This window comes from Halichoerus grypus, chromosome 13 (assembly GCF_964656455.1).
Source record: "Halichoerus grypus chromosome 13, mHalGry1.hap1.1, whole genome shotgun sequence".
Classification (NCBI taxonomy): domain Eukaryota; kingdom Metazoa; phylum Chordata; class Mammalia; order Carnivora; family Phocidae; genus Halichoerus; species Halichoerus grypus.
Window position 1 is genome coordinate 46,769,558 of NC_135724.1, and position 26,640 is coordinate 46,796,197.

Genomic DNA, 26,640 nt, shown 5'->3' on the forward strand with positions numbered 1-26,640 from the left:
TCCTCCAAGATAATCTCCCTTTTGATCAACTGACTTGAGACCTTAAACACATGAGCAAAATCCCTTCATTTTTGTCATGTAATGCCACCTTACTAAGGGAGTGACTTCCATCATAGTCTCACCACACTGGAAACAGAGGGGATCACACTGGGCATGTACACTTAAGAGGAAGGCATCCCAGGGGCCATTTTAGCATACCACAGGAGGATAGGTCTAAAGTTGGGTTTTCTTGTGCACGAGCTGGTCAAACAAAGCCAAAAACTATGGTAGTCAGTGTTCATAGAATCAGGATTTCCGGGAAAGAGAATGCCATAAAAATATCTTAGTCATACCCATGTTCATAGCAGCATTACTCACAAGAGCCAAAACATGGAAGCAACTCAAGTGTCACTTGACAGATGACTAAATAAATAAATGTGAGGCATACATACAATGGAATGTTATTTAGGCTTAAAAAGGAAGGAAATTCAGACACATGCTGCGACATAGAAGAACCCTGGAGACAGGACGCTAAGTGAAGTAAGCCAGTCACAAAGGACAGATACTGTAGGATTCCACTTCTATGAGGTGTCTAGGGTCGCCCAATTCACAGAGAGAGTAGAATGATGGTTGCCTGGGGCTGGGGACAAAGGAGAATAAGGAGTTGTCGTGTAATGGGCACAGAGTGCCAGTTTTGCAAGATGAAAAAGAGTTCTCGTGACTGGTTGCACAACAATGTGAACTTAAGGCTACCGAACTGTACACTTAAACATGTCTAAGATGGGGAGCGCCTGGGTGACTCAGTCGGTTAAGTGTCCGACTCTTGATTTCAGCTCAGGTCATGATCTCAGGGTCATGGGATCAAACCCCATGTCGGGCTCCACGTTCAGCACGGAGTCGGCTTGAGATTCTCTCTCTCCCTCTGCCCCTCCCCCGACTCATGCTCTCTTTAAATAAATAAATAAAATCTTTTTTAAAAATAAAAATAAAATGTCTAAGATGGTACTTTTTTAAAATTTTATTTTATTATGTTATGTTAGTCACCATACAGTATATCACTAGTTTTTGATGTAGTGTTCCATGATTCATTGCGTATAACACCCAGTGCTCCGTGTAATACATGCCCTCCTTAATATCCATCACTAGGCTAACCCATCACCCCCCCAAACCCTCAGTTTTTTTCTCAGAGTCCATAGTCTCTCATGGTTCATCTCCCCCTCTGATTTCCCCCCCCTTCATTTTTCCCTTCCTACTATCTTCTTTTTTTTTTTAACATATAATGTATTATTTGTTTCAGAGGTACAGGTCTGTGATTCATCAGTCTTACACAATTCACAGCGCTCACCATAGCACATACCCTCCCCAATGTCCATCACCCAGCCACCTCATCCTTCCCATCCCCCACCACTCCAGCAACCCTCAGTTTGTTTCCTGAGATTAAGAGTCTCTTATGGTTTGTCTCCCTCTCTGGTTTTGTCTTGTTTCATTTTTTCCTCCCTTCCCCTATGGTCCTCTGTCTTGTTTCTCAAATTCCTCATATCAGTGAGATCATATGATACTTGTCTTTCTCTAATTGTCTTATTTCCCTTAGCATAATACCCTCTAGTTCCAAGATGGTACATTTTATGTCGTGTGTACTTTATCATAATAAAAAATAATAATAATAGGGGTGCCTGGGTGGTTCAGTCGTTAAGCGTCTGCCTTCAGCTCAGGTCATGATCCCAGGGTCCTGGGATGGAGCCCCACGTCGGGCTCCCTGCTTGGCGGGAAGCCTGCTTCTCCCTCTCCCACTCCCCCTGCTTGTGTTCCCTCTCTGGCTGTCTCTCTCTCTGTCAAATAAATAAAATCTAAATAATAATAATAATATCTTTGCCAGTAAAACTATTTTTGACTATTTTTAACTCTTGATAAACAGGTATGGGTGTCTGCATCATGACAGGCTGAGCTGGAGGAACGCAAATATTAATGTAACAGGCTTCACAACGATTAGAGAATTAAAACTGATGTTTGGTTTTTAATATAATTATTATTATTTCAGAAATAACCACAGAAACAATGATCCAAACTACCTTCCCCCTTTCCGGTTGGAAGCATCACTCACCTGCCCTAGATCCAAGGTGACATTGACTTTGTTGTACTGTGTGCCCGAGGAGAGAGGAGGACTTTGCCACCATCGCTCGGATCCATCAACTGCGTTGGTGACTGGATGTGCTTTCCTGGGGTCCTCAGAATTGCAATAGTCACAGAACTGGCCCTGGAGAAGAAAAAAAAGAAAGCTCTTTTTTTATTTTCAAGTAATTTTTCCTATCAATTTAGTAAAGAGCTAACTGAAACAAGAGACCACTTTACACAGCTTAGAGATGTCAGCTGTTGACATTGATCATAATGTATTCTGAAGACAGTAGTAAGGCTTTTTCTTTTTCACTTAATCTTAAACCGTATCACCTGTTTATACCTCTGTTTATAATGTTTCTAGGACACATATCATATTTATCTTCCATGTGTAACAGCTATGTTTTCCTCGTCCTATATGACATTTTAAGAAGAACCTGTTGTACCTGAGATGCAAAGATGTTTTCCTTCAGCAAATCCTTTTTACTCTTTACGTTTTCCTCTGCAATTTCCGGGTCAGGCACTAGGATACAAAGAGAATCCCTGTCCGCAGTCCCAGTGGAGGCGATAAGGAGACAAATAACAGTAAGGAAAGCGGGATACGGCAAGAGTATAGAGGTCCGGGTCTCAGGTGATACGTATGCCACGGGCTCAGGAAATAGGGTGCAAGAGGTGGGATTAAGTCGCCGGTGAGGATGGACAGGGCTCTGGTAACTGTCAGTGACCAGCAAACAGGGAAGGGGTTCCAGGGGGAGGCACGGGCATGAGCAAAGGCACGGAGGCCAGTTGGTCCAGTTTAACAACAGCGTAAGTAATCGAAGACTAGGCTTGAAAGGTAAGTGGGGAGATTGTGTCTTGGCTGAGGATACCAAAGTGAGAAGTTGAGAGTTAACCCCATAGATAAATGAGAATCCATCTTCACCTGGAGTGATATCTATTTGGTATTATCATCTTTACTAAATTCTTATGCTACTGATATCATCTCATCTTCTTACTGAATTATTCTTCTTGGTAGGCAAATTCTTGATTGTTTTGTTTTGTTTGTGATGCAGAATTTTACAGCCATTACCGCCTAAAAAGCCTTACCTATATATTGATTACATTTTAACTGGGTCAAAAGATCATGCTTAACCAGCCGTGGGCTTCACACACTGAACTGCTTTGCTCCCCAATTAAATCACCTCAGAGCATCACCACCATCTAGGAGGGCGTTTAAAGAAGCAAACTTACAGCCACAGTCTTCCCAGGAATGTTCTGTGACACAATGGTAGATCTGTCCCTGGCAAGCCTCTTGAAAGTTAATTAAGTGTTCAAAGATAAATTTGATCCTGGTGTGTAACCAAATGTGCAACCAAATGTTTTCATCGAGTGTGTAACTGAGGAGTCTCTCGTACGTGGAGACATATTATGTACAACTTTATCTCTTGACATTCTATAAAGAGACTTATGTAACTCAGAAGCCGCACATTGGGCTAAGCAGCCCCCTGAGTTCCTGAGATCAGAGACCATGTGGGTCCTGCTTATCACCACACTTCAGCTAGCACATTGCCTCACACCACCTAGAAGCCCAATAAAAGAATGATCCCATCAGCAATTCTTAAAAAGAAAAGGGGGGGGTTCTTTCTATAAAAATTTTATCATAATAAAGTGTAATAACTAAGCTAAGACATCTAAACATTTATGAATTTTTTCCTTTCAATGATCTTTATTTTTCCCATTCTTTCCCAGAGGGACTTTTACCAATTTAATTATTTGATAAGGGAATTATATTATTGCTCCTCCAAGGTTAGAAGATTTACATGTAGTTAGAAGCAAATCTCTTCCAAGGATGTGGCTGCTTATGATCTACATTTATCTCCATCTCCATAATGAAGATATAAGGAATAGAAATGTTGCTTTTTGTGTTGTTTCGGTGATTCTCAATTTTCAAATAATTACATTAACAAATAAAGTGAGGATTTATAGAGCACCGATTATGCACCGGGCACCATGTACTTCACATTTGCACCCTAAGGCCATCACCTCTATTTTACAGTTGAGGAAACACAGTGAATAAGTTAAGTAATTTTCCCAAGAATCACCCAACTGTAAATAGTAAGAACCAAGACCCAAGCCTGGGGCCCCAGAAATAGTATGTCAACCACTACCTTGTAACTCTCCTCCCCATCTAGCAGCTACTATCTACTCCAGTTTATTAGACATTGTGGATAGTCAGTAACATACATTCTTTCCTGTCATTGGTCTAAGAAGAAGAGGTCCCGTGGTGCCCTATAGTGCGATACCCCGTTCACCAGAACCAGGTGCTGCAGGGATGTCTCCTACGGGGGGCTACATACAGCCTCCTGTTGTGGCTGAACCGCATCTGTCTTCAGTCCAGTCAGCTGCAATGGCCCGCTTTGCCTGTTGGGGGCATGCCGGCCAGGGCTTGGTCCCTGTGCTGGCAGGAGGCCTATCTGGGGATGCTGCAGGCTCCTAGGTGGGCAGTGTCAGCCGTCAGACCAGATGTCTGCTGTCAGTCCATCTGCCGGGATTGCGATCACACCGAACTGCAGGGCATGCTTCCTGTGATGTCCCCTGAGAGGTTTTTGTTGGTGGGCAGCGCACGCAGTCATACCAGCTGCCTGCCCCCGTCTGTCTGTGAGGCCGTAGTCACACTGATGACCAGGGTGCTCTCTCTGTGCTGCTAGTTATAAGGAGCAGCTGCTGAGACTGCAGATGCATCGGTGTATGTGGTTATCTTCCCCCCTCCCCAGGGCAGGAGTCACTTTGGAGTGGTGCTGGTCCCTGCTCAGGTTGTTTGCAGGGTATGTCAGGGCAGAAGTGGCTTTGGAGGGACACATGCCAAATGGGGTGGTGTGGATGGGACACATCTGCAGGGGAACACAAGGGTGGGGCACATGGTATTAGCAAGATAAGTGGAGAGGGTTCCCACTGGTTCCCAAAAGTACCTGGCTATCTAGACTGGGACGGGAGGGGGTGAAGAGAAATGTCACCACCAGCACCCTGTCAGAATGGTTAGACTCAAAAAGACTAGAAATCCGGGGCACCTGGGTGGCTCAGATGGTTAAGCGTCTGCCTTCAGCTCAGGTCATGATCCCAGGGTCCTGGGATCGAGCCCCGCATCGGGCTCCTGGCTCAGCGGGGAGCCTGCTTCTCCCTCTCCCTCTGCCTCTCTCCCTGTTCATGCTCTCTCTCTCTGTGTATCTCTGTGTCTCAAATGAATAAATAAAATCTTTAAAAAAAAAAAAAAGACTAGAAATCCAAGTGTTGGCGAGGATGTGGAGAAAAAGGGACCCTCGTGCACTGTTGGTGGGTATGCAAATTGGTGTAGCCACTTTGGAAAACAGTATGGAGGTTCCTCAAGAAATTAAAAATAGAATTATCTTATGATTCAGTAATTCCACTACTGGGTATCTATCCAAAGAAAAAAAAACACTAATGTGAAAAGATATATGCACCCCTAAGCTTATTACAGCATTATTTACAATAGCCAAGATATGGAAGCCACTCAAGTGTCCATCAATAGATGAATGGATAAAGAAGATGTGGTACGTATATACAATGAAATGTTTCTCAGCCACAAAAAAGAATAAGATCTTGACATTTGCAACAACATGGACGGACCTACAGGGTATTATGCTAAGCGAAATATGTCAGACAGAGAAAGACAAATACCATATGATTTCACTCATATAGGGAATTTAAGAAACAAAATTAATTAAAAGAATTTCTAAAATCTAAATAAATGAAATGACTGTTTTCTTGGGTAGGATAATATAAAAAACTTATCAATTCTCCCCCAAAGTTGATCTATAAAGTCAATACAAGTCCAATAAAAATCTCAATAGAGATTCTCTTGGAGCATGATAATTCTAAAAGTTACATGGACTAGTAAAGAACCAAGAAAAGCCAGGATATTGCTGAACAGGAAGACCAGGAAGGAGGAAACTTGCCCTTCAAGGTATCAGGGCTTATTATGAAGCTGTCGTAATTAAAACAGAGCAAGATGAGAGAAACAGCCCTACAGGACAGAAAAGAGCCCCAAACAGACCCACGCATTTTGGAAACCTTAGTATATAACAGAGGTGGTACATCAGACAGTGGGAAAAGCTAATCCATATCCAATAGAAAACAATAAAATCAAATTCCTACTCAAGCCACAGACAAAAATCAGCTTCAGATGAATTAAGGACTTAATGTCAGAAATAAACTTTAAAACCAATTAGTGCAAAATATCAGGGAATATCTTTTAGAATGTGGAGCAAGGAAAGATTTCTTAAACAAGAAAGCATTGGTTACAAAAGAAGAGATAGATTAAAATTAAGAATGTTGGTTCACCTTAGGGGCACGTGGGTGGCTCATCTGGTTAAGTGTTCGACTCCTGATTTTGGCTCAGCTCATGATCTCAAGGTCGTGAGATCGAGCCCCACATTGGGCTCCATGCTGGGCTTGGAGCCTGCTTAAGATTCTCTCTCTCCCTCTGCCCCTCCCCCACCCACTCTCTCACACACTCTCTCTCTGATATAAAATAAAATAATATAAAATTTTAAAATAATAAAAATTTTAAAAAAAGAATATTGGTTCACCTTAAAGAAGTAGAAAGAAAAGTTACAAACTGGAAGATATTCACAGCATACAAGTGGCAGACAGTGTCTCATGATGGCTGCCATCAATTCCTTCTCCATGTGTGTGTCCACCACCTCACATATCAAGAAGTGGAGGCTATTTTCCCTGGAGGTTATTCTCTCTTGAATCCAGACTGGCTTTATTATTTGCAGAAGTATCATTCTGGAGTTTTTGAGCAGAGGCTTTAAAAGGACTGGCAGATTCTGCTTCTTGCAAGCCAGCCTCCAGGTAAAAAGTCCAGCTACCCCCAAATCACCGTGCTATGAGAAAGCCCATGCTAACCAAATGGTGTGGATGCATGGAAGAGCACCGAGACACCAGACACATTAGTGAAGCCTTCTTGGATCCCCCAGTCCTACGTAGGCACCTACTGAGTACAACTGAGTTATTCCAGCTGACACCACATGGGGCAGAAGAACCACCCAGCTGAGCCCAATCAGCCCAAGTTTTGGGGTGTTGTTACATAAGAATCAATACCTAAACAAAGAACATAAAATCAACAAAGAATTCTCATCAGAAATACATACCAAACTTCTGCAGATCAATAAGGAAAGTATAAACAGATCAATAGAAAAAAGGGTGAAAGTAGGAATGGGCATTTTACAGAAGAGGAAACACATACATCCATAAACATTCAAAGAAATGTTCACTCTCACCATCATTAGTGATCAGGGTAGACCACAGTGTAATACTCTTTTATATCCATTCAAAAGGCCCAAGTTCAAAATTTGAGGATAACTAGCACTGGAAAGGATGTGGTAGGAGTATGAATTGGTGTAGAGACTTTGGAAGCTATTTTGGCATTATCTTATAACTTTGAAAATTCACATTTCCTATGACCCAGTAATTCTACCTTCAAGCTCATAACCCATAAACTCTTGCACAACTTGATGACATCATGTTCAAGAATATTCATAGACGCACTGTTCACAAGAGCAAAATCCTGGGAATAACCTAATGACCCAGCCCCATCAATGTGGATGAATCATGGCAGTATATTCCCGCAATGGATGAATAAATGACCAATAATGAATAAATGAATATATTTTACAACATGAAAGAATATGGATGAATCTTAGCAATATAACAAATGGGGGGAGCATGATATAAAGTTAAGAGCAATCAAAATGAGAAACACTTTTTAGGAAGATAGATAGATATAATAAAACTATATAAAAAGGAAAGCAAAGGAAAAATTAATAAAGGATTCAGGATGATGGCTACCCCAGACTGTGAGAAACAGAGGGATGGGAAGTGAGGGAACCATATGGTTAGACATAAGTTATTATCAAGGCCCTAATCTGGTTTTGGTGGCAAGTACATGGGGGCTTGTTATATTATTTAAAATCCATCCATCCACACATACATTAAAGCAGACGACACAAGGACCAATGATAAAAGCAATGAAAAAACCCTCATAAACTGAGGGTTGTGAATAATCCATAATCCAACTCTGCATCTGAGGTCCAGTATTTTAAAAATAGCCATAAATAAATAAAACAGGACCAAAACTGAGAGAAGGCAGAGAAGAGGAGGACAGAGAGAACAGAGGATTCTTTCATGCTTGTGTTCGATTATTCACCCATCCATGCGACAAACCTGTGCTGGTCACCTACTCTGTATTCCAGACAGAGATGAGAATACTAAAAGACAAGGACAAGGGACTTATCTTGGAAATAAGGACAAGGGACGCATGCTCTGAATTGTGTCAAGACTATTATTAGCCTAGCCATATGGGAAATAGCAAATATAACAGAAGGGGCTAGAAGGAAAGGGGACAGAACTGTTCAAATAAATAACAAGACAGAGTTTAGATCTAAGGTTGGAAGGCCCTGGAAGATAAGCCAATGTTTCAGAGACCCACGAAAGAACCTATGCTTTTTCAGAAGGATGGAAAAAAGTCTCTCCTAGTTCCTAACATTGTTGATGATTCTCCTTAACTGAAAATCTCTATATATAATGCTTCCCATCTCAATCCACAGTATAAAACTGTATTGTTCTGAGAAACTAGAGGTTGATTACAGCAGTGCTCCCTAATATAATTTTATTGTGTGAACCCTCATTCATTTATTCAACTTCTTAGAATTGCTTACAATGTGTAGAGCACTAATTTGGATTCGGAGATAAAAACAAGCAAACAAACACTAAGAGTTGGCCCCTGGCCCTAAAGAAATGTAGCAAGAGAGAAGAGAAGTAGCTCAAACACCACATAATACCAAAAGGTGCTGGAATCAAGCTAGCCCAGGGATATTTAAACCCAGGAGAGGCATGCCATGCTTTACTTTGCTTAATCTTCACAACACTCTCAGGCTTATATCAAGGTATTCAAAACTTAAAGGCGAAGAAGGGAAGGCTCAGAGAGGTGAAGTGCCTCACCTCAAATCTCACAGCCAGGACGGGCCGGAACCAGGACCCGTGTGTGGTCTGGTGATGTTTCTCCCAGCCAGAACGCCTTCCATCCTGATCCAGCTGCGAGCTCCATCCTACACTTGGATGGAAGGTGAGGCCGCACTGAAACAGCACTTACGTAACTTACCACACACCTGCCCACGACCTGGGAAAGAGACCCAGCTCGGGAAAGCACCCTGTCTGACGGACGCGTGGATGCACGCCCTCATGGCAGGCTCAGAAAACCCAGCAACAGCAGCCTCAAACCACACTCGGCCGCCAACAGCCCCATGATGTATTAGCACATTCATGCCACCCTGAACCTTCCTCCCAGCCATCACTCGCCAAGGTTCCTGAGGCCATGTGCCTTAAAGGCACTGTCTCAAGTGCCCCAACCCAAGCCAGCTGGAGCCCTGATGTGGAGAACATTCTGGAGTGCACCCATTCCAAACTTAAGATTGCTCCTTCCCAGACCTTGTTCAGAACATCGTCCCTTCTTCTGAGAGGCCCACAAGCACATCAGCATGGTCACCAATGATTAAGACAGGCAGTTCTGCCCGTTTCCTGCAGACCTGTACATCTGACAGATGGGTGAAGGGCCATTACACAGCCCAGGAGAGTGCCCAGCTCTGCGGGGCCCCCAACAGATTTCACCCCACGGTGGGCGGAGCACGCATCTCTAGCGTGTGGGGCTCCTGGAGGCAAGGATTGGAGAGATCCATAGGACTCAAGCTTGATTCCAGGTATTTTTTTTTTTAAGGCAAATAAGAAAATGTCTGCAAAATTTACATTTATTACTAGAAAATTGTGTCCCTCCAAGCCAAATTCTGGGGGTTTTTTTTGCTTTTAACTCATATCAAAGAGATACATTTTGGAGTAAAATCTTGGGGTTTAAATCCTACTTGGATGGATAGATAGATAGATAGATAGATAGATAGATAGATACCTTTATATATTGGTTGACTTATTTAGTTTCCCTTTAGCTCCTTTTTCCCTTTGTTAAAATGGGCTAATCCTCCAATTGTATGTAGTGGCTGTGAAAATTCAATGAGATCATCATCCATAAAGTGATCACATTGCCATCTGACCCCCGGGTTGTTTGTTTAAAATGCAGATTTCAGGTCCTGAATCCCTATATCAAGGCTGTGTCTCTGGTGGGGGGAAGAATCGGAATTTTTAGCAAGCCCCTCAGCTGATTCTTCCGGCCCCTGCAGTCGGGGACCACAGAGGCAGCGGTGACAGGCACAGGCGGAGTGTGCCGCTAGAGACCCATCTTGCAGCCGCAGTCACAGAAGAAGCTACATTGATGGTGGTGATGACAAAAGGAAACATCCACCCGCCAGACAGAGCACCTTGCACTTGGCACATGGTGACTGGACTTTCATGATAAATCTATTAAGATGAGTTCAATCATTTGGCCCTTTTACAGATAAGGAGACAGAGGCTCAAAGAGGTTGAGCAGCTTGCCTAAGTGGTGTAGCCAAGACAGGAAACCTGGGAGGGATGCTGGGGGGTGGGAGGTGGGGGCGGGAAGGAGGAGTCCGGGGGGAGGGGCAGTAGCTGTCCTGCAGCAGCAAGAAGCCGCGAACCTGTGGGCACCTCAGAGATTTGGCCTTGGCTAGAGAAACGTGTCCCGCTGGCTCACGCCTGCCTGTGAGTCAGGTCTGACCAGGTAAAGGAAGATGCTTCTCTCTACCCCCAGACAACTGAGAATTGTGTTTTTTCTATATTGGCACAGTGTTTCACTGTATTCCCTCTTTTACTCTCCTAGGAATTATTTCACACATTCTCGATGCTCCTCAAACCTCCTCCTTCCTCTTCCCTTCTCCGGATGAATTCGCTGAATTCGCTCATCTTCCTAATCCACAAACTTCCCTGCATGTGTGCCCACACACCTGCCTTGTCTCCCATGGCTGTGGAGAAGCTGTCTGTGCTCCAAAGTCTGCCCCTGCCTGCCCCCCTCCTCCCCACACGCTGAATCTGCCCCTCCTGCCTGCTCTAGGGCTTTGCGTCTGCAATTTCACCCCCTAAACACACACGCTCTCCTGCATCTCTACGTAGCCCTCTACTGGGTCACTCCCAGCAGGAGACAAACAGCCCTCCACTTTCCCCTCACTCACTCCCCTCGACCCACACTGATGCTCTTGCTGTTCCTCATTCACGCCAAGCACGGTCCTGCCTGAGGGTCTTTGCACTTGCTCTTCCCTCTCCCGAGAATATGCTTTTCCCGGACTTAAGTCCCTTTTCCGAGAGGCCTTCCCTGTCCTCTCCAACAAAAGCCGTGCTGCACTCTGCCATCTCTTTCTACGTCTTTGCTTTCTCTTCTTCTGAGCAGGAAGCACTTATTTGCTGGTTTTGCTGTCTATCATCCTTATTGCATTGCAAGTGCCTTGAGCACAGGGACTTGCTCACCACCTAGAACACAAGGTTCTGGCTCAAGGTAGGCACTTAATATTTGTTCATTTAGTTAAGAAATAAAAATGGCATAAACTATTTTGTTACTCACTTCAGGAAATATACTAGAAAGCGATAAACGAGTTAATTAGTGATAAGGAGGAGCAGTAATCCCAAACTATGGCCCTCTCTCCCCAGAGGGAAAAGGTGTGTGTGTGTGTGTGTGTTTGTGTGTGATTTTAACTTTTATGTCAGAAGCTAAACTCCTGATGTTCAAGAACAACAGGAAATTGCAGACTTACACTCTTGTCACTGAACTCATTAGAAAGCACAGTGTAGGGGCACCTGGGTGGCTCAGTCGGTTGGGCTTCTGCCTTTCGGCTCAGGTCCTGATCTCGGGGTCCTGGGATAGAGCCCAGTGTCGGGCTCCCTGCTCAGCGGGGAGTCTGCTTCTCCCTCTGCCTCTCACTCGTGCTCTCTCTCTCAAATAATAAATAAAATCTTAAAAAAAAAAAAAAAAAGCACAGTGTAACTAAATCTAGACCACCTTTTTCTCCTCTAATGGAAATCTACTTGTTCCACCCATCAGGGTGCCCAGAGCCCATTCCCAGCTCCTAACCTCTAACCACTTATCTGCTCTGGCCAGGAAGCACCACTCATGCTCAACTCAGCTCTCCCATCTTTAGATGGTGCCTCTCCCATTTCAGAGACTCCTCAGGTACCAACCTTCCTTGCTTATCTTCCCATTGTGGCCAAATCAGAGAGCAAAGAAAATGATGGTCATTCTACTGGCCACAACAGGCTTCTTGCTGATTTCCTTCCATTCAAAAGAGGTTTCACTAGAACTATGTCTCCCTCTCCTAATCCACATTTGGCCTCTTTATCAAGGCCTTGATATTTCTACTTCCCCAACCACCTTTAATTAGAGTTACCATTTATTAAACACTAACTGTGTCCCAGGTACATATGGTTTACTTCATATAATCCTCAGAATAACCTTGTGAACTAAATGGTATTATATCCCCATTTTACAGAAGACGACACCAAGGCTCACAGAGGTAACATAACTCATTCAGGATCACATCCTGAGGAAGAGATGCTTTCAAAGCAAGCTCTATTAATTCCAAAGCCCATGCTCTTAATTCTGACACCATACAATCTACTTTGGAGATTCCAGGACCAACTGGTTCCTTCTTGAAAGAACCCAAGAAATTCCTTCTGGAAGTCTTTAAACTCATATTTTAATGGTCTCCATATATTCCTCTTCTTTCTACTTCTCCCTCTATCCTCTTGTTCTCTGTACACTGTGTTGGCATTTCACTTGCAAGAAGGGGTCCCTCGGTACTGTACTTGCATGTAAGTGGCCTGCTCTAACACAAGTTCAGGTTTACAAAGTAGGCCAGGTCACATTTACGCCTGCCCCCTCGAGGCCCCAAACCCAAAGTACTTCCTCCTGAGAGTTTCATACCAAAGCCTAGATTTATGAGAACACATCTGCGCTAATAGTGTATTCATTCAACCACCAACTACTGACCTGCTAAGAGCCAGATACTGCCCTTGGGGGACACAGTCTGACCCTGACCTGATTCATTCCTCAAGCCAAGCTTTTCCCTTTCAATTCCCTTTCAGTTATTAATCTCCTTCTGAAGTAATTATACTCTTCATGGCTTTATTTTCCCATTGTCCCATTCCCTCCACTCTTTTGTTCAAAGTTTTTAAATTTCATCAGTCCCCTAAATTCTTTTGAGGACCGGAAAGGGTATAAATACACACAAAAATAAAACGAAGCATTTATAAATTCTGGAAAGGCTACAGAGATCTCACTCGGGCATAACATTCAAAATACGTAACAACGAGGGCAGCACGGCTTTCTGAATTCTTAGAACACGCCATGCATTTTCCCACCTCACAGCCCCTGTACCTGTTGGTCCCTCTAAATGGAACACATTTTCCCACCCTCTTCATGGGGCTGATTTCTTCTCAACCCCCAGCTGCTGTACCAATAACACCTCCTTAGAAAAGCTTCTCCATCTACCGAACCTAGAGAAGCTTCCCTTCATCAATCACTTTAACAAAATCCTGCTTATTCTCTCCAAGACACAACCACAATCCATAATTATTGTGTATATTTATTCACTGGTTGCAGTCTCCCCATAGAATGTCACCTCCATGTAGGTAGAGCCCTCTCTTGCCTTGTTCAGATTTGTATTCCCAGTCTCCTCTGTGCCCGACACATACATGTCAATGATATTTGTTCAATACAGGAGTGGATGAATATCACACACATGTGTGTGTACACACACATCCCCAGGTAGCAGTTCTTGCCTTCGTTGATAAGAATCTACATTAACAATCATCCAGGGGCGCCTGGGTGGCTCAGTCGGTGAAGCATCTGACTCTTGATTTTGGCTCAGGTCGTGATCTCAGGGTCATGGGATCGAGCCCTGCATCGTGCTCCGTGCTCAGTGGGGAGTCGGCTTGAGGATTCTCTCTCCCTCTCCCTCTCCCTCTGCTCCTCCCCAACTCTGCACTTGCTCCCTCTCTCTCTTTCCCTCTCTCAAATAAATAAATAAATCTTTTAAAAATATCATCCACAAAAGTTCTACCAACTCCAGTTGAGCTTCCAGGTGCTGAGATGGTCAATGAGGACAACAAGCCAGTCTGAAAGTAACACTCGAGACCTTATTCATTCACTGCAACAGTGAAGGCAAGAGGCAAAGATGCCAGCATCCCAGTGTTCTGTTTTTCCCCCATGGAACAGCACCAGGCAGGGGTCAGATGACAGGAGAAGTATCCCACTACCCAAACAAAAGGCTCCTGCCTTTACGAGCCCAGAGGATTGAGGGTAAGGAGGAGAGAGCGGGAGTAGAAAAATACCCAGTCAGCGTGGGGAAAAGGGCCTCAGCCAGAGCAGCCCGTAAGTCTCAGGGCAGGCACCTGGGAAGTACCAGGTACCTCCACTGGAGGCCTCGGATTCAAGGCTCCTGGGCTAGGAATGCAGAGACGCGTACGAGCATGGCTGGTCCAGGGGGACCTGAACCCTTGGTTCTAACTCCCTGCAGAAATGTGCAACGTACTCACTGTGTACAGGTCCGGTGTGGGGAGGGCAGCTTCCGCCAGGAGGCCTGCCAGTCAAAGCCTTCTAATGATCTGCAGATGGGCCTACAAGATGACACACGGGATTTTGACCTAGTAAAGGACTCTCATCCCCTCCTTTAAAAGCCCTTTCAGTGATGCAGTGCACTCTGCATAGGCAGTTCTGCCCACAGCTGATCCCAATCCTTTGTGCTGCAACATTACACATCCCCTTCTATTTGTCTTCAGTGAAGATGGAGAGCCACTGGTTGCAAACATCTCTGTCATGATTCTGAAAGCCCCCGGCCTCATCTTCCTTGTGGTTGGTCGAGCAGTTCTAAATGTGATTTATTTCAGCTCCAATCCTCCTAAGCTAGAGTGACAATCATTGTACGTAATAGCCAGAGAGAACAACACCCAGAACCGAGGCAGGCAAGTGATCAAAGAAAATGGAGGCTGCAGGTAACACCAAGCGTATGGGAGGTACGAAGAGTTACATGGCGCTCAGAGAGAGGGAACGAAGATTTTATTACTGTTAGAAAGAGTAACCTCAATATTTTTATATTTTTACTCAGATAAAAGACTACTAAGTTAACCTAAAAGATAATGAAAGAAAACGAAAGAAAAAAAAAAAAAACCTCAACTAGTTTATGGCCCTCTTACTAAGAGATTTTCCTAATGAGGTCTCCCACCATTTTCTAATTTTTCTGGTTCATTAAAAACATTCAAGATCACATTAAAGATACATTAAGTGATCAGTTGTCACCATGAAATAGGGAAGCCACCTGGAAACAGAGAAGACAACAGGAAAATTTGAAAGTCTGAAATTTTTGTACTCTTCACATCACTATGCAAACGACCTTGATTAGAATCTTGGCCACCGATGTCTTCTGGTGCACACAAATCCTCAGCAATATTTAGTCTCCGCAGAGCAAATCCCAGGACATGGGGAATTGGGCCTTTCATTTCACAATCCCACCCCATCCTTCCCCTGATGCAGCCCCTCAGCCCTCACTAGTGGTGAAGGAATCATCCAACCACCAGGCTCTGTGCAAAAGGGATCCAAGGCTCACAGTATCCATGTATCCATTGTTCCCAAACTCCCAGAGTCTCACCTGCATTAGTCAATCCTTACTTTATGCCCTTCTGATACGTTCTTCATACTTAAAGATGACTTGGGGCGCCTGGGTGGCTCAGTCGTTAAGCATCTGCCTTCAGCTCAGGTCATGATCCCAGGGTCCTGGGATCGAGCCCCGCATAGGGCTCCCTGCTCTGCAGGAAGCCTGCTTCTCCCTCTCCCTCTCCCCCTGCTTGTGTTCCCTCTCTAGCTGTGTCTCTTTCCGCCAAATAAATAAAATCTTTAAATAAATAAATAAATATGCCTCAAGGTGGGTGATCCCTAAATATTTGTTCAGCCAAGAGCAATCCTCATTCTATTTCGAGACTACACTTTGAGTTGCCAGATTGCGAAGTCTCAAGAACAGAGAGCCTAGAACTACCCCGGGGGCCTCATACAGTGCCCTTCATCCTCACTCTCCCACACACAGATAACTCACACACTGAATAGTCAGTAAGTACAGCTGACTGATTAAGAGACTGGTTATCTGATTTAAAGTTAAATGACTGCAATGGACCGCATATTTGTGTGTCCCCCTTCCCGCAATTCCATATGTTAAGTCCTAACCCCCAAGATGATGGTATGAGGATGAGCTGAATGGGATGAGTGCCTTTATAAGAGAGGACCCAGAGAGATCGCTCACCTCTCCTACCATGTGAGGACACAGCGAAAAAACATGAACTAGAAGTGGGTCTTCACCAGACACTGAACCTGCCCACACCTTGACCTTGGATTTCCCAGCCTCCAGAACTGTGAGAAATAAATTTCTGTTGTTTATAGGTGACCCAATCTATACTACTTTGTTATGGCAGCCCAAAAGACAAACAGTTACTGTATTAGCCTCCCAGGGCTGCCATAGCAAAGTACCATAAACCGGGTGGCTGAGAACAACAGAAATGTCTTGTCTTGATTCTGGAAGCTAGAAGTCTGAAATCAAGGTGTTGGCAGGGCCCGGCTTCCTCTGAAATCTGTAGAGGAAGGAACGTTTCTTGTCTCTTGGAGCTTCTTGGTCTTGGCCGCTGTATCAGATACCTCTACTTTGAAATTCAACACATCAGGGCCACACCTGCCTTCCAAAGGCAGGTTGTTGAAATTCAGGTATTTTTTTTGTCAAACAGCACTTCTATCCAGGTGTTGCTCCAATGGGAAAATTCTATGATGGTGTTGTCCTTTGAAAGTTTCTTCAAAAATCATCTATGGAGTACCCGTGACATGCTGCTACAGGGAAGACAGACACGAGCAGAAAACTGTGGCCCCACCCTCAGAGAGCTCAAGATCTAGCTAATAAGGACACCGGACATGAAGATAAATGGCTCCAAGATAATGAATGGAATTAGCAAGATGGTGCACTGTTTGGCTGCAACTCTGAGGAAAGAATAGTTAGTAGATGGGTATGAGCATGAACTCTGCAGCTGGAGTCCCTGGCCATACCACGTAGTAGCATTCTGATCTTAAACAAATCACTTAACCTCTCTGTGCTTCAGTTTTCTCATCTGTAAAATGAGCACACTAAGAGTAGCCCCTTCATAAGTGGTTGTGAGGATGAAGAAGTCAGTACATGTAAGGTGCTTTAGAACAGTGCCAAGCATCAGTAAGTGTTATATAAGTGTGTGTTAAACTAATACCTTGCACTGAGCAGGGGAGTAAGTCCCCTGATCACTAGGCTGTTCTCCCTGCTCACCCTTCTGCCTCTTTATTTGTATCATTTCTGTACACAGTATATGCGGTAGATGGCATAACTTGAAAGTAGTGGAGAATTCTTTTTCCCACTTCTCACAGTTAAGCTCTGCATAAATAATCTCATTAAAACCCATATTTCTCTCTAGCTAATGTTCATTTATTAATTTCACATGTGTTTTCTGAGCATCTAGGATGGGAAAACCACTAAGAAAATACAATAACATTGAAAAAAATGGCAGGACACATGAGATTCAATGAGTTGGCTTTCCCCAGGGCATTTTCCACCCTGTTGGCATGAGGGATCTAATCAAAGCCCTGCTAGCTCATGCAAAAAGCTCTTTTTTTTATGAAGCAGAAAAAAGTCTCACTGCCTCTGAGCAGATAGAGCCTTGCCCAGGCTGGATTTCAGCCCCCACATGTCCCTTGGCCAGGAGCCCATGTATACAGTCAATTCCACTGACTAAGACCACTGAGGTACCATTTAATGAAACTTTTTCCTCACTAGGCAAATGGTTCCAGAATGGAATGGAATGGTTACTTTTTTTGGAATGCTAAAAAGTTGTTTAATGTTTGATAGACAAATTCAAGTTCATAAAGAGTTTCCTTGAATTTAATAAAGATGCTAAAAATGTTCTTTGCATTTTTTAAAATATTTACAGTTTCTTTTTTCCAAAGTTCTGTACATAACAATAAATATGTAGAAACAACCCCATCATCTGTCTGCATCAGAAATCCTCACTGGTGGGCTCACCATTTACAAGAAAGACATCATTCAGCACAACCTGTCACAGAGACTCTCGTACCAGCTGGGGCTTCTAACTTGAAGAACCATTATTAGATCTCTTTTATCAAGACTGTTAATCACCCAGAGGCCTTTATCTACCAACTAGCAATTACCTATGAAATCAGTGAACGCAGTCACTGGCTTTAGTGAAGTGTGACCAACTGCCCCTACTGCTGGTGGTGATGTCTATGTCCTATGCTGACATCAACCATTAAAGGTACAGGTGTAGTAAAGAAAAGAAATAAACCTCCCCCCATGGCTAGTCACTGTGAAAAACGTGCATCAGGCAACCGAATTGAGGGTTAAGGATTCATCTTGCTAACGTCAAAGGCGTCACTAACAAGATTCTCAGCCTCATCTACCTGATGATGTGCCTCTGCCCAGGTCTCCAGGAGCAGGTTCCACCTCCTTCACCAAAGGGTGGTAACCATCTCCCCACAAAGGCTTTCTGTCAGATTTTCATTTCACAATGACCGATGAGATTGAAAGCCCAGCACTCTCTTCTTCTGGGGGCTTTCTTACATTTCCATTGTACGTTTTTCCTTCTTGCATGCTGTCCCACATTCCAATCTTCTGTCTCCTTTTTTTGTTCTTCGAACTGTCTTAGTTTCCTTATACTTTTCACCCTGTGCCTTTAATTCCTCTTGCATTTTCAAACAAGCAGCTGCTACAGCCTCTTGTCCTTTAATGACATCAGGTTCCACAGCCGTCCGGTTGCCTCTGCCTCAAGGCCCTCAGCTGGGTGGAAAGCTTCTGAAACACCACACAGAGAAGGATGCAGCTGAACACCTTCAGCAGGTGATGTGCCAGCCATAGGGACTAGCAGGGGGCTCACTGTGACCTGCAGGAGGTGCAACCCCTCGGTCTCCAAGGCTGGCTGTGTGGACAGCTGTTCCTTGTCCAATTCCATGGCTGCCCTCCCCCCAAAATAACTCTTTAATTGCCATAAAAATGTGTCCCTGTGTAAACAAATAATATCTAAATTAGTTATCAACACAGTACCAAAACAATTTAACATTGTTATCCTAGAAGAGTCACTTTGCCTGTGGATAATTTAGCATGCCAAACATGTTCAGTATATAATGCACTGTACACTTCATTATCAAAATAATATTTTAGGGGTGCCTGGATGGCTCGCTCAGTTAAGTGTCTGATTCTTGATTTTGGCTCAGGTCATGATCTCAGGGTCCTGAGATTGAGCCCTGTGTAGGGCTCCATGCTCAGTGAGGAGTCTGCTTGGGATTCTCCCTCCCTCTCCCTTTGCTCCTCCCACCACTCATTCACATTCTCTCTCCAAATAAATAAGATCTTAAAAAATAAAAAAAAAGGGCGCCTGGGTGGCTCAGTCGTTAAGCGTCTGCCTTCAGCTCAGGTCATGATCCCAGGGTTCTGGGATCGAATCCCACATTGGGATCCCTGCTCGGCGGGAAGCCTGCTTCTCCCTCTCCCACTCCCCCACTTGTGTTCCTGCTCTCACTATCTCTGTCTCTGTGAAATAAATAAATAAAATCTTAAAAAAAAAAAGAATTTTTTACTCAAAAATTTTAAATGACTATTGTGGAAAATCATTGTTGTAGTTCACCACTTTAGAAGTCTTACCTAACAATTTTTTCATACCATGAAAAAACACATTTACTGAGCACTATGTGCCACAATATATGCTGAGTGCTTTTTATCCTCCCAATACATGTGTGAGATAGACACTATTATTAATTCTGTTTTATATATGCGGAAACTGAGATTATGCAATTTTCCAAGGTCAAAGAGCTTTAGAGTTAGAATTCAAACTCGGGTCTACATGATTGTAGAGCCACAGTTAGTCACCTCTAAATGAGAGTAATTTGAAGATATATACAATGAGATGATATCCTATTTTCCCTCATAGGAGTTTTCCTGGTCTTTTAAGAAAATTAGGCCATAAAAACACTAGTCATCTACAGAAAGATCATGTCTGGATCATTTTTGCATCCTCAGCATCAAACATGATGCCTGGCATGTAAGACCCACTTAATAAGTGTTTGTGATGAATGAATGAGTTAAAAAAAAAAAAAAAAGAAATTAAAGGCATACAGATTGGAAACGAAAAAATAAAACACATGTAATTCTGTATGTAGAAAATACTGAAGAGTTTACAAAAAAACTACAGCAAGGTCATAGGATACAAGACCCATATGCAAAAATCAATTGCATCTCCAGTGTAGATGTGTGTGCATATATAAATTAGTAGATATTCATATATTTCCTAGCTCTGTCCACTGAAAGGGTCTAAAAGCAATGATACACTAGTAACAATGAGCATTTACCTGATACCCACATCTTGGTTTCTAAATACCACACCCATAATAAATAAACAATAATAATAAATAATAATAATAATAAATAAACAAACAATGCTCCTTGAAAGACCAGTTGGTTCCAAGTCAGGAGCAAAAAAAATTAAAAATGGCCCTGGAACATGTTATAGTACCAGAAAGCAAGGATGCACTCAAAAAGAAGATGTAAGGATGTCAACAAAAATGGCAGAGGGAAGAGCTTCAAGGATCTGTTCCTCCACTAAAGCAACAATTAATTTCACAAAAAAAGCTGTCAAAATGAACATTTTCAGAACTCTGGAATCTATTCAAAAACCTACAACAACTTATAATCAGTGAGCTTAAAGATAAGTTGGTTGAAAATATCTAGCCTGAGAATAAGAAAGAAAAAAGAATGAACAAAAATAAACAAAGCTCAAAGCACCTGTAGGACCTTGACCTATGGACCAATATACACATTATGGGAGTCTCACAGAAGAACGAGAAAGAGGCAGAAAGGATACTGGAAGAAATGAAACATCCCAAATCTGATTAAAGACATGAATCTACACATCCAAGAAACTTAACAAACTCCAAGAAGGACAAACTCAAAGAGATCCACACCAAGACACATTACAATGAAACTGTCAAAAGACAAAGAGAAAATCTTGAAAACAGAAAAAGAGAAGCAATTTATCACATACAAGGGATCCTCAATAAGATTAACAGCCTATTTTTCATCAGAAACCATGGAAGCCAGAAGGCATTGAGATGATATATTTAAAATGTTGAAAGGAAAAAACTGTCGTCTAGAATGCCATACCTGGTAAAATTATCCTTCAAAAATGAGGGAGAAATTAGGACATTCCCAAATAAACAAAAGCTGAAGGAGTTTGTTGCTGGTAGACCTGCCCTATTGAAGGCTAAAAGGCTAGAGATGCTAAAGGAGTCCTTTAGCTGAGATGAAAGGATACTAGACAATAACTAAAAGCCATACAAAGAAATAAAAAACACCAGTATAGTTAACTACATAGATAAATACAAAAGCCAGAATTATTGGATTTTTGGTTTTTCCCATACAATTTACAAAACAAATGCACAGAACAATAATTATATATTTATGTCAATGGGCAACAGTGTGTAAAGATCTAATTTGTGACAATAACATCATAAAGAGGGGGGACAGACCTGTATAGAAGCAGAGTTTTAGATGCTACTGAAGCTAATCTGATATCAACTCAAACTGGACTGTTACAAACTTAGGGTGTTAATTGTAATCCCCAGAGTAACCACTATGAAAATAATTTTAAAATATATAGAAAAGTAAATGAGGAGGAAATGAAAATCGTTCATTAGAAAAAGAAATTAGGGGCGGCTAGGTGGCTCAGTCGTTAAGTGTCTGCCTTTGGCTCAGGTCATGATCTCAGGGCCCTGGGATCAAGCCCCGCATCAGGCTCCCTGCTCAGTGGAAAGCCTGCTTCTCCCTCTCTCACTCCCCTTGCTTGTGTTCCTTCTCTCGCTGTGTCTCTGTCAAATAAATAAATAAAATCTTAAAAAAAAAAAAAGAAAAAGAAATTAAACACAAAAGAAGGTAGTAACAGAGGAATTGAGGAACCAAAAAATATAAGACATATAGAAAACAAATAGCAAAATAGCAGAAGTAAGGCCCTCCTTATAGTAATCACTTTAATGTAAATGGATTAGACTTACCAACGGAAAGGCAAAAATTTGCAGAATGGATTTAAAAAAAAAAAAAAGCCACAATGCAGATCTACAAAAGATTCACTTTAGATCCAAAGACACAAATAAATTGAAAATTGAAGGACAAAAAAAGATATTCTATGCAAATGATAATCCAGAGAGATGGGGTGGTTATACTAATATCAGACAAAATGAACTTTAAGTCAAAAATTGTTACAAAAGATAAAGACACACATGACACATTGATAGAAGGGCCAATCGTTCAAGAAGATATAACAGTGTAAATATATCTATACCAAACAAAAAAAGCCTCAAATATACATGAAGCAAAAATTGACAGAACTGAAGGGACAAATAGTTCCATAACATTAATTGGAGACATCAGTACTCCATTTCAATAATTGGTAGTTTCTCAAAAACTTAAACATAAATTTACTATGTGATCCAGCAATTCCACTCCTAGGAATCAACCCAAGAAAACTGAAAACTTATGTCCACACAAAGATTTGTTTGTGAATGTTCATAGCAGCATTACTTATAGTAGCCAAAACCTAAAAACAGTCCAAATGTCCATGATTTGGATAAAGAAAATGAGGTATAGCTATACAATGGCATACTATTTTCTGCAATAAAAAGAAGCAAACTACTAAATCATACAACAATATTAACAACCTCAAAATCATTATGCCTAGTGAAAGAAGTCAGACACAAAAGGGGCGCTCAGGTGGCTCAGTCACTTAAGCATCCAACTATTGATTTCGGCTCAGGTCTTGGTCTCAGGGTCGTGAGATCAAGCCCCGCGTCCAGCTCCTCGCTGGGTGTGGAGTCAGCTTAAGACTCTCTACCTCTCCCTCTGCCCCTACCACCCTCCTCCCCCTCTTAAAAAAAAGTTAGACACAAAAGACCGCATATTGTATAATTCCATTTATATGAAATTTACAGAAATGAGAAATTTTTAGAGACAGAAATCATAGTAGTGGAAATAGATGCAGAAATTGAGTGTGTAGACACAAGAGAAAATTTGGAGCTGATGGAAATGTTCTAAAACTGGATTCTAGTGATAGTTGCACAACTCTATAAATTTATTTTAAAATATTTAAGTCACACCTACAATGGATGCATGTTATAGTATTTAAATTATGCCTCAATAAAACTGTTAAAAATGACTCACATACTTCAATCTAGTTTTGGTAAAAAAAAAAAAAAATATGAAGAAAATGTGTAGTTTTCACATTCATATATGCATTAAAGATGTAAAATGCACACAGCTAACTTTCTGTAATGGGTTAAGTAAGTATAGTTTTCTCATAAGTGAGGGGCTGAAATTAATAACCTTTTGTCTTTCTCTTTCCTTATGACTATTTACTTCTTTTTCTCAGATTAAATGATCCATGTTCTCAACGGCACAGGTAATTCAGAGCATGAAGTAAAATCCTGCAATTCAAGGACTGAACATCCCCATTTCCAACTATTCACCTTCCACAACCCTGAAGATCCATGAGCTCCAGTAATCTGTGATTTGTTGAAGCAAAAATTTAAATTGCTGACATTCTGGTGTGTGGAACCATGTTCCTTTGCTGGTGAGTGAACATGGCTCTCCAAAGGAAAACATTTATGTTTGTCTTCTTTGAATGATTTGCACATAAACTTTCATTGCTAAACTTCAGCTAATGTTCACACGGAACTATTAGGAAAATCATTTTTAAAAAGGATCATTCATCTTTAAATTGCTGACTGTAGTCATTTGTCTGAAGTCTCAAAATGACTCTTATCGCTAAGAATTGTTACAAATATATCAACGGAATAGTATATGTCTTTGATTTCTCAGCCTTTGCTCAAGACTTTCCTATCAGTTTCACAAAGGAAAAGGCCCTTGTTGAAGCTAACAAATGGTTTCTCTTTCACAATGGTTCTATAAACAGCCTTAGTGAAATTGAGTTTCCTGTTTATGGCCATTAGTCCAAGTTACACAAACACACAACCTAGACCGCTTTGTGGCAAGCATTCTTGCTCTTGGCTGTAATTCACATGTGTGCACTTCTCTACCACTTTCATTCAGACTAGATACACATTCCTGTGCATAAATTATAATGTAATGAAGGAACATAACGAAAGATGTGTTGAACAAAATCGACATCGTATGTTTGGTAAATATGTTCACGTCACTCCTTTTGAGTGTAGTGTTTATGCCAAGCTAAACCAAACACAAGGTTGTATTTTCAATACCGCCTTCCACTTACATTTTACCATCATCTTTATCAGATGTCAGTAAATAATAATAATCATACCTATGATTCCATAGATAAGGAAACATTTAAAATTGAAGCATAAAGTGTGGTAGATTTCAGTCATACTTAACTTCTTAGCAGAATAGAATTAATTTATGCATTTTTCTTGTCTATTCTTTACATTAACTTCTTTACAGTCCTTAGCTGTGTCTTCATTACACTATCTTTTCCTTCAGTATTTTCTAAGCACATATACTGTTCCAGGCTTTGTGCTAAGCACAGGATACAGCTATGAACCAGACAGACAAAATCCCTGAATCAAAGAACTCTCAAACACCAAAAACTTAATGTCTGAGCAGTAACAAGTATATAAAATCTTATTTAATGAATTTTAAATCCAGAGAAACCACAGTGAACATTTTTCACACAATAAACAAAATTCAGACTTTTAAAATGCCCTACCTATTGACACATGCTACCATTCAAGAATCAGCATTATTATTATAGAGTCAGGACCATAAACCCAGGTTTTATTCTAAGATGTGATTTTTACTCATTTTTTTTACATCTTTTTGCAAAATCCTTCCAGCTTGAAATTCTGAATCCTGGCTGGCCCTAAAGATTTATTTTTAGAAAGCTCAAAGAAACAGAACTGTTTTAGTTAACTCTTCTCCATTTCCCAACTTGAGCATAAACAGATTCAAGATAATCATCATTCGGGTACAACCAACTGATCAGTCATAACCTCCCACCCTTCTCCTATCACCCCTCAGTTTCCTAAAAGGTGGGTCTGCACCAGCAGCTGCCAACACTGGGCTAGAGTGAGCATCTAATAGCCCAGCTTCTAGAACTCCCTTTCCCCGTCTCATCTCCAACACACTTCTGTCCTCATGAGGTAAGAGCCTCTCACATCAGCAATCAGTACATCTTTTCAAGCCCTCAGCTGTGAAAGCAGAAAGCACTATTCAGCAGAGCTCTTGTTCACCCTTTATTTTTAGGGAAGAATAAGGTATAACACCAGATGGCATCCTTTTTCCACAGGCTATAGCTTGGCCTAGAAATACAGTCTGCTGAATGACCTCAGAAAAGCCACTTCCTACTCTTATCTAGGACTGTGAACCAAGGTTTGAGGACCTATCCTGGAAACTCAATCAGAACAGAAAATATGACTTTTCTGCACCTCCAAGACAGTAGTACCAACCTATGAGCACTCAAAAGAAAATGCAAGTTGCAGAGAATGAAGGTTGGCCCATTCCTTGGCAAATCTAGGGGAGAGGAGACAGTTGAAAATTTCTTCCCCTTGCATTTACTCTTCCCATAGTCAGAACAGCTCTCTCCAAAGTTGGATGTGCCAGGCAATCCAATGCAGTGGCCAGAAGGGACTATCGAAACGTCATTTCTTCAAAAATGAAGAAATTCAGTTTGACTAGTATTTAATGTGCAGACTGCTTAGGGCCTTTACCCCGTCCACAAGTCAGCTGGTCACAATGGTCCTGAGTGTCTGTCTGCCCAAGGGAAGAGGAGGAGGGGTTCCATCAGGCTCTCATCTGACCATGACACAGCGAAGCTTACGTGGGCCTGGTTAAGTGGACATGGGGATTCTATTCCCCTAGACAGCAGAACAGTTCCAATCTTGTACTAAAATGAGGAGTGACAAAGAAATTCTTTTGATGACACAGATCTACTGCTTATCTCATGGTAAAGTACTTAAAAGACTTTGAAATTTAAAGATGAGTCACAATTTTTTTTCACAAAAAATTCCAAATTTGCTTTTTCTGGGATGACAAGTAGCTGCCAGTAATACACCACCTGATAAATATTTACCAAAAATAGAGGTACCTACCAAAGTAAAGGTGTTGTTTCAACAATGTGTGAAAAAGCAAATACTATTCTAAAGAAATGTACGCTTTTGAAAAGAGTGTTTTGGAAAATAGATGTTTGGAAATGTTTCATTTTTTTGTTGCTGAAAAGACGGAACTGGGTTACTCTGAAAGTTCTCCTATTTGCACAGTTTAAAAACCTGGACACATAATTTTGTAATGTATTTTAATATTTTCCAGAAAACTACTTGCAGTGAGTTTTGAATCTATTTTTTTAAACCATTAAAACATAATACCTTCCCACCAGGAAGTACTGAATGCCACCTGAAAAGCAAACATTGACTGGTCAAGTGTCTACTTTAAAAAATTTTTAGAATGATTGAAGGATGGGGCAGAAATATGAGTACCATGATTTAGTGAATTCAGACAGTATCAGACCTGTGCA

General features: G+C 41.8%; 1 protein-coding gene and 1 pseudogene across 1 annotated transcript in view; both read right to left on the bottom strand.

Annotated features, from left to right (window-relative positions):
* The window catches only part of LAMA3 (laminin subunit alpha 3), a 256,665-nt gene that overhangs the window by 227,452 nt on the left and 2,573 nt on the right, over positions 1-26,640 (bottom strand). Inside the window, exon 2 of the mRNA XM_078060502.1 lies at positions 2,081-2,233. Coding sequence (XP_077916628.1) covers positions 2,081-2,233 — 153 coding nt within the window. The remainder of the gene's footprint in view (positions 1-2,080; positions 2,234-26,640) is intronic.
* On the bottom strand, positions 18,514-19,065 carry LOC144379862 (selenoprotein S pseudogene; annotated as a pseudogene).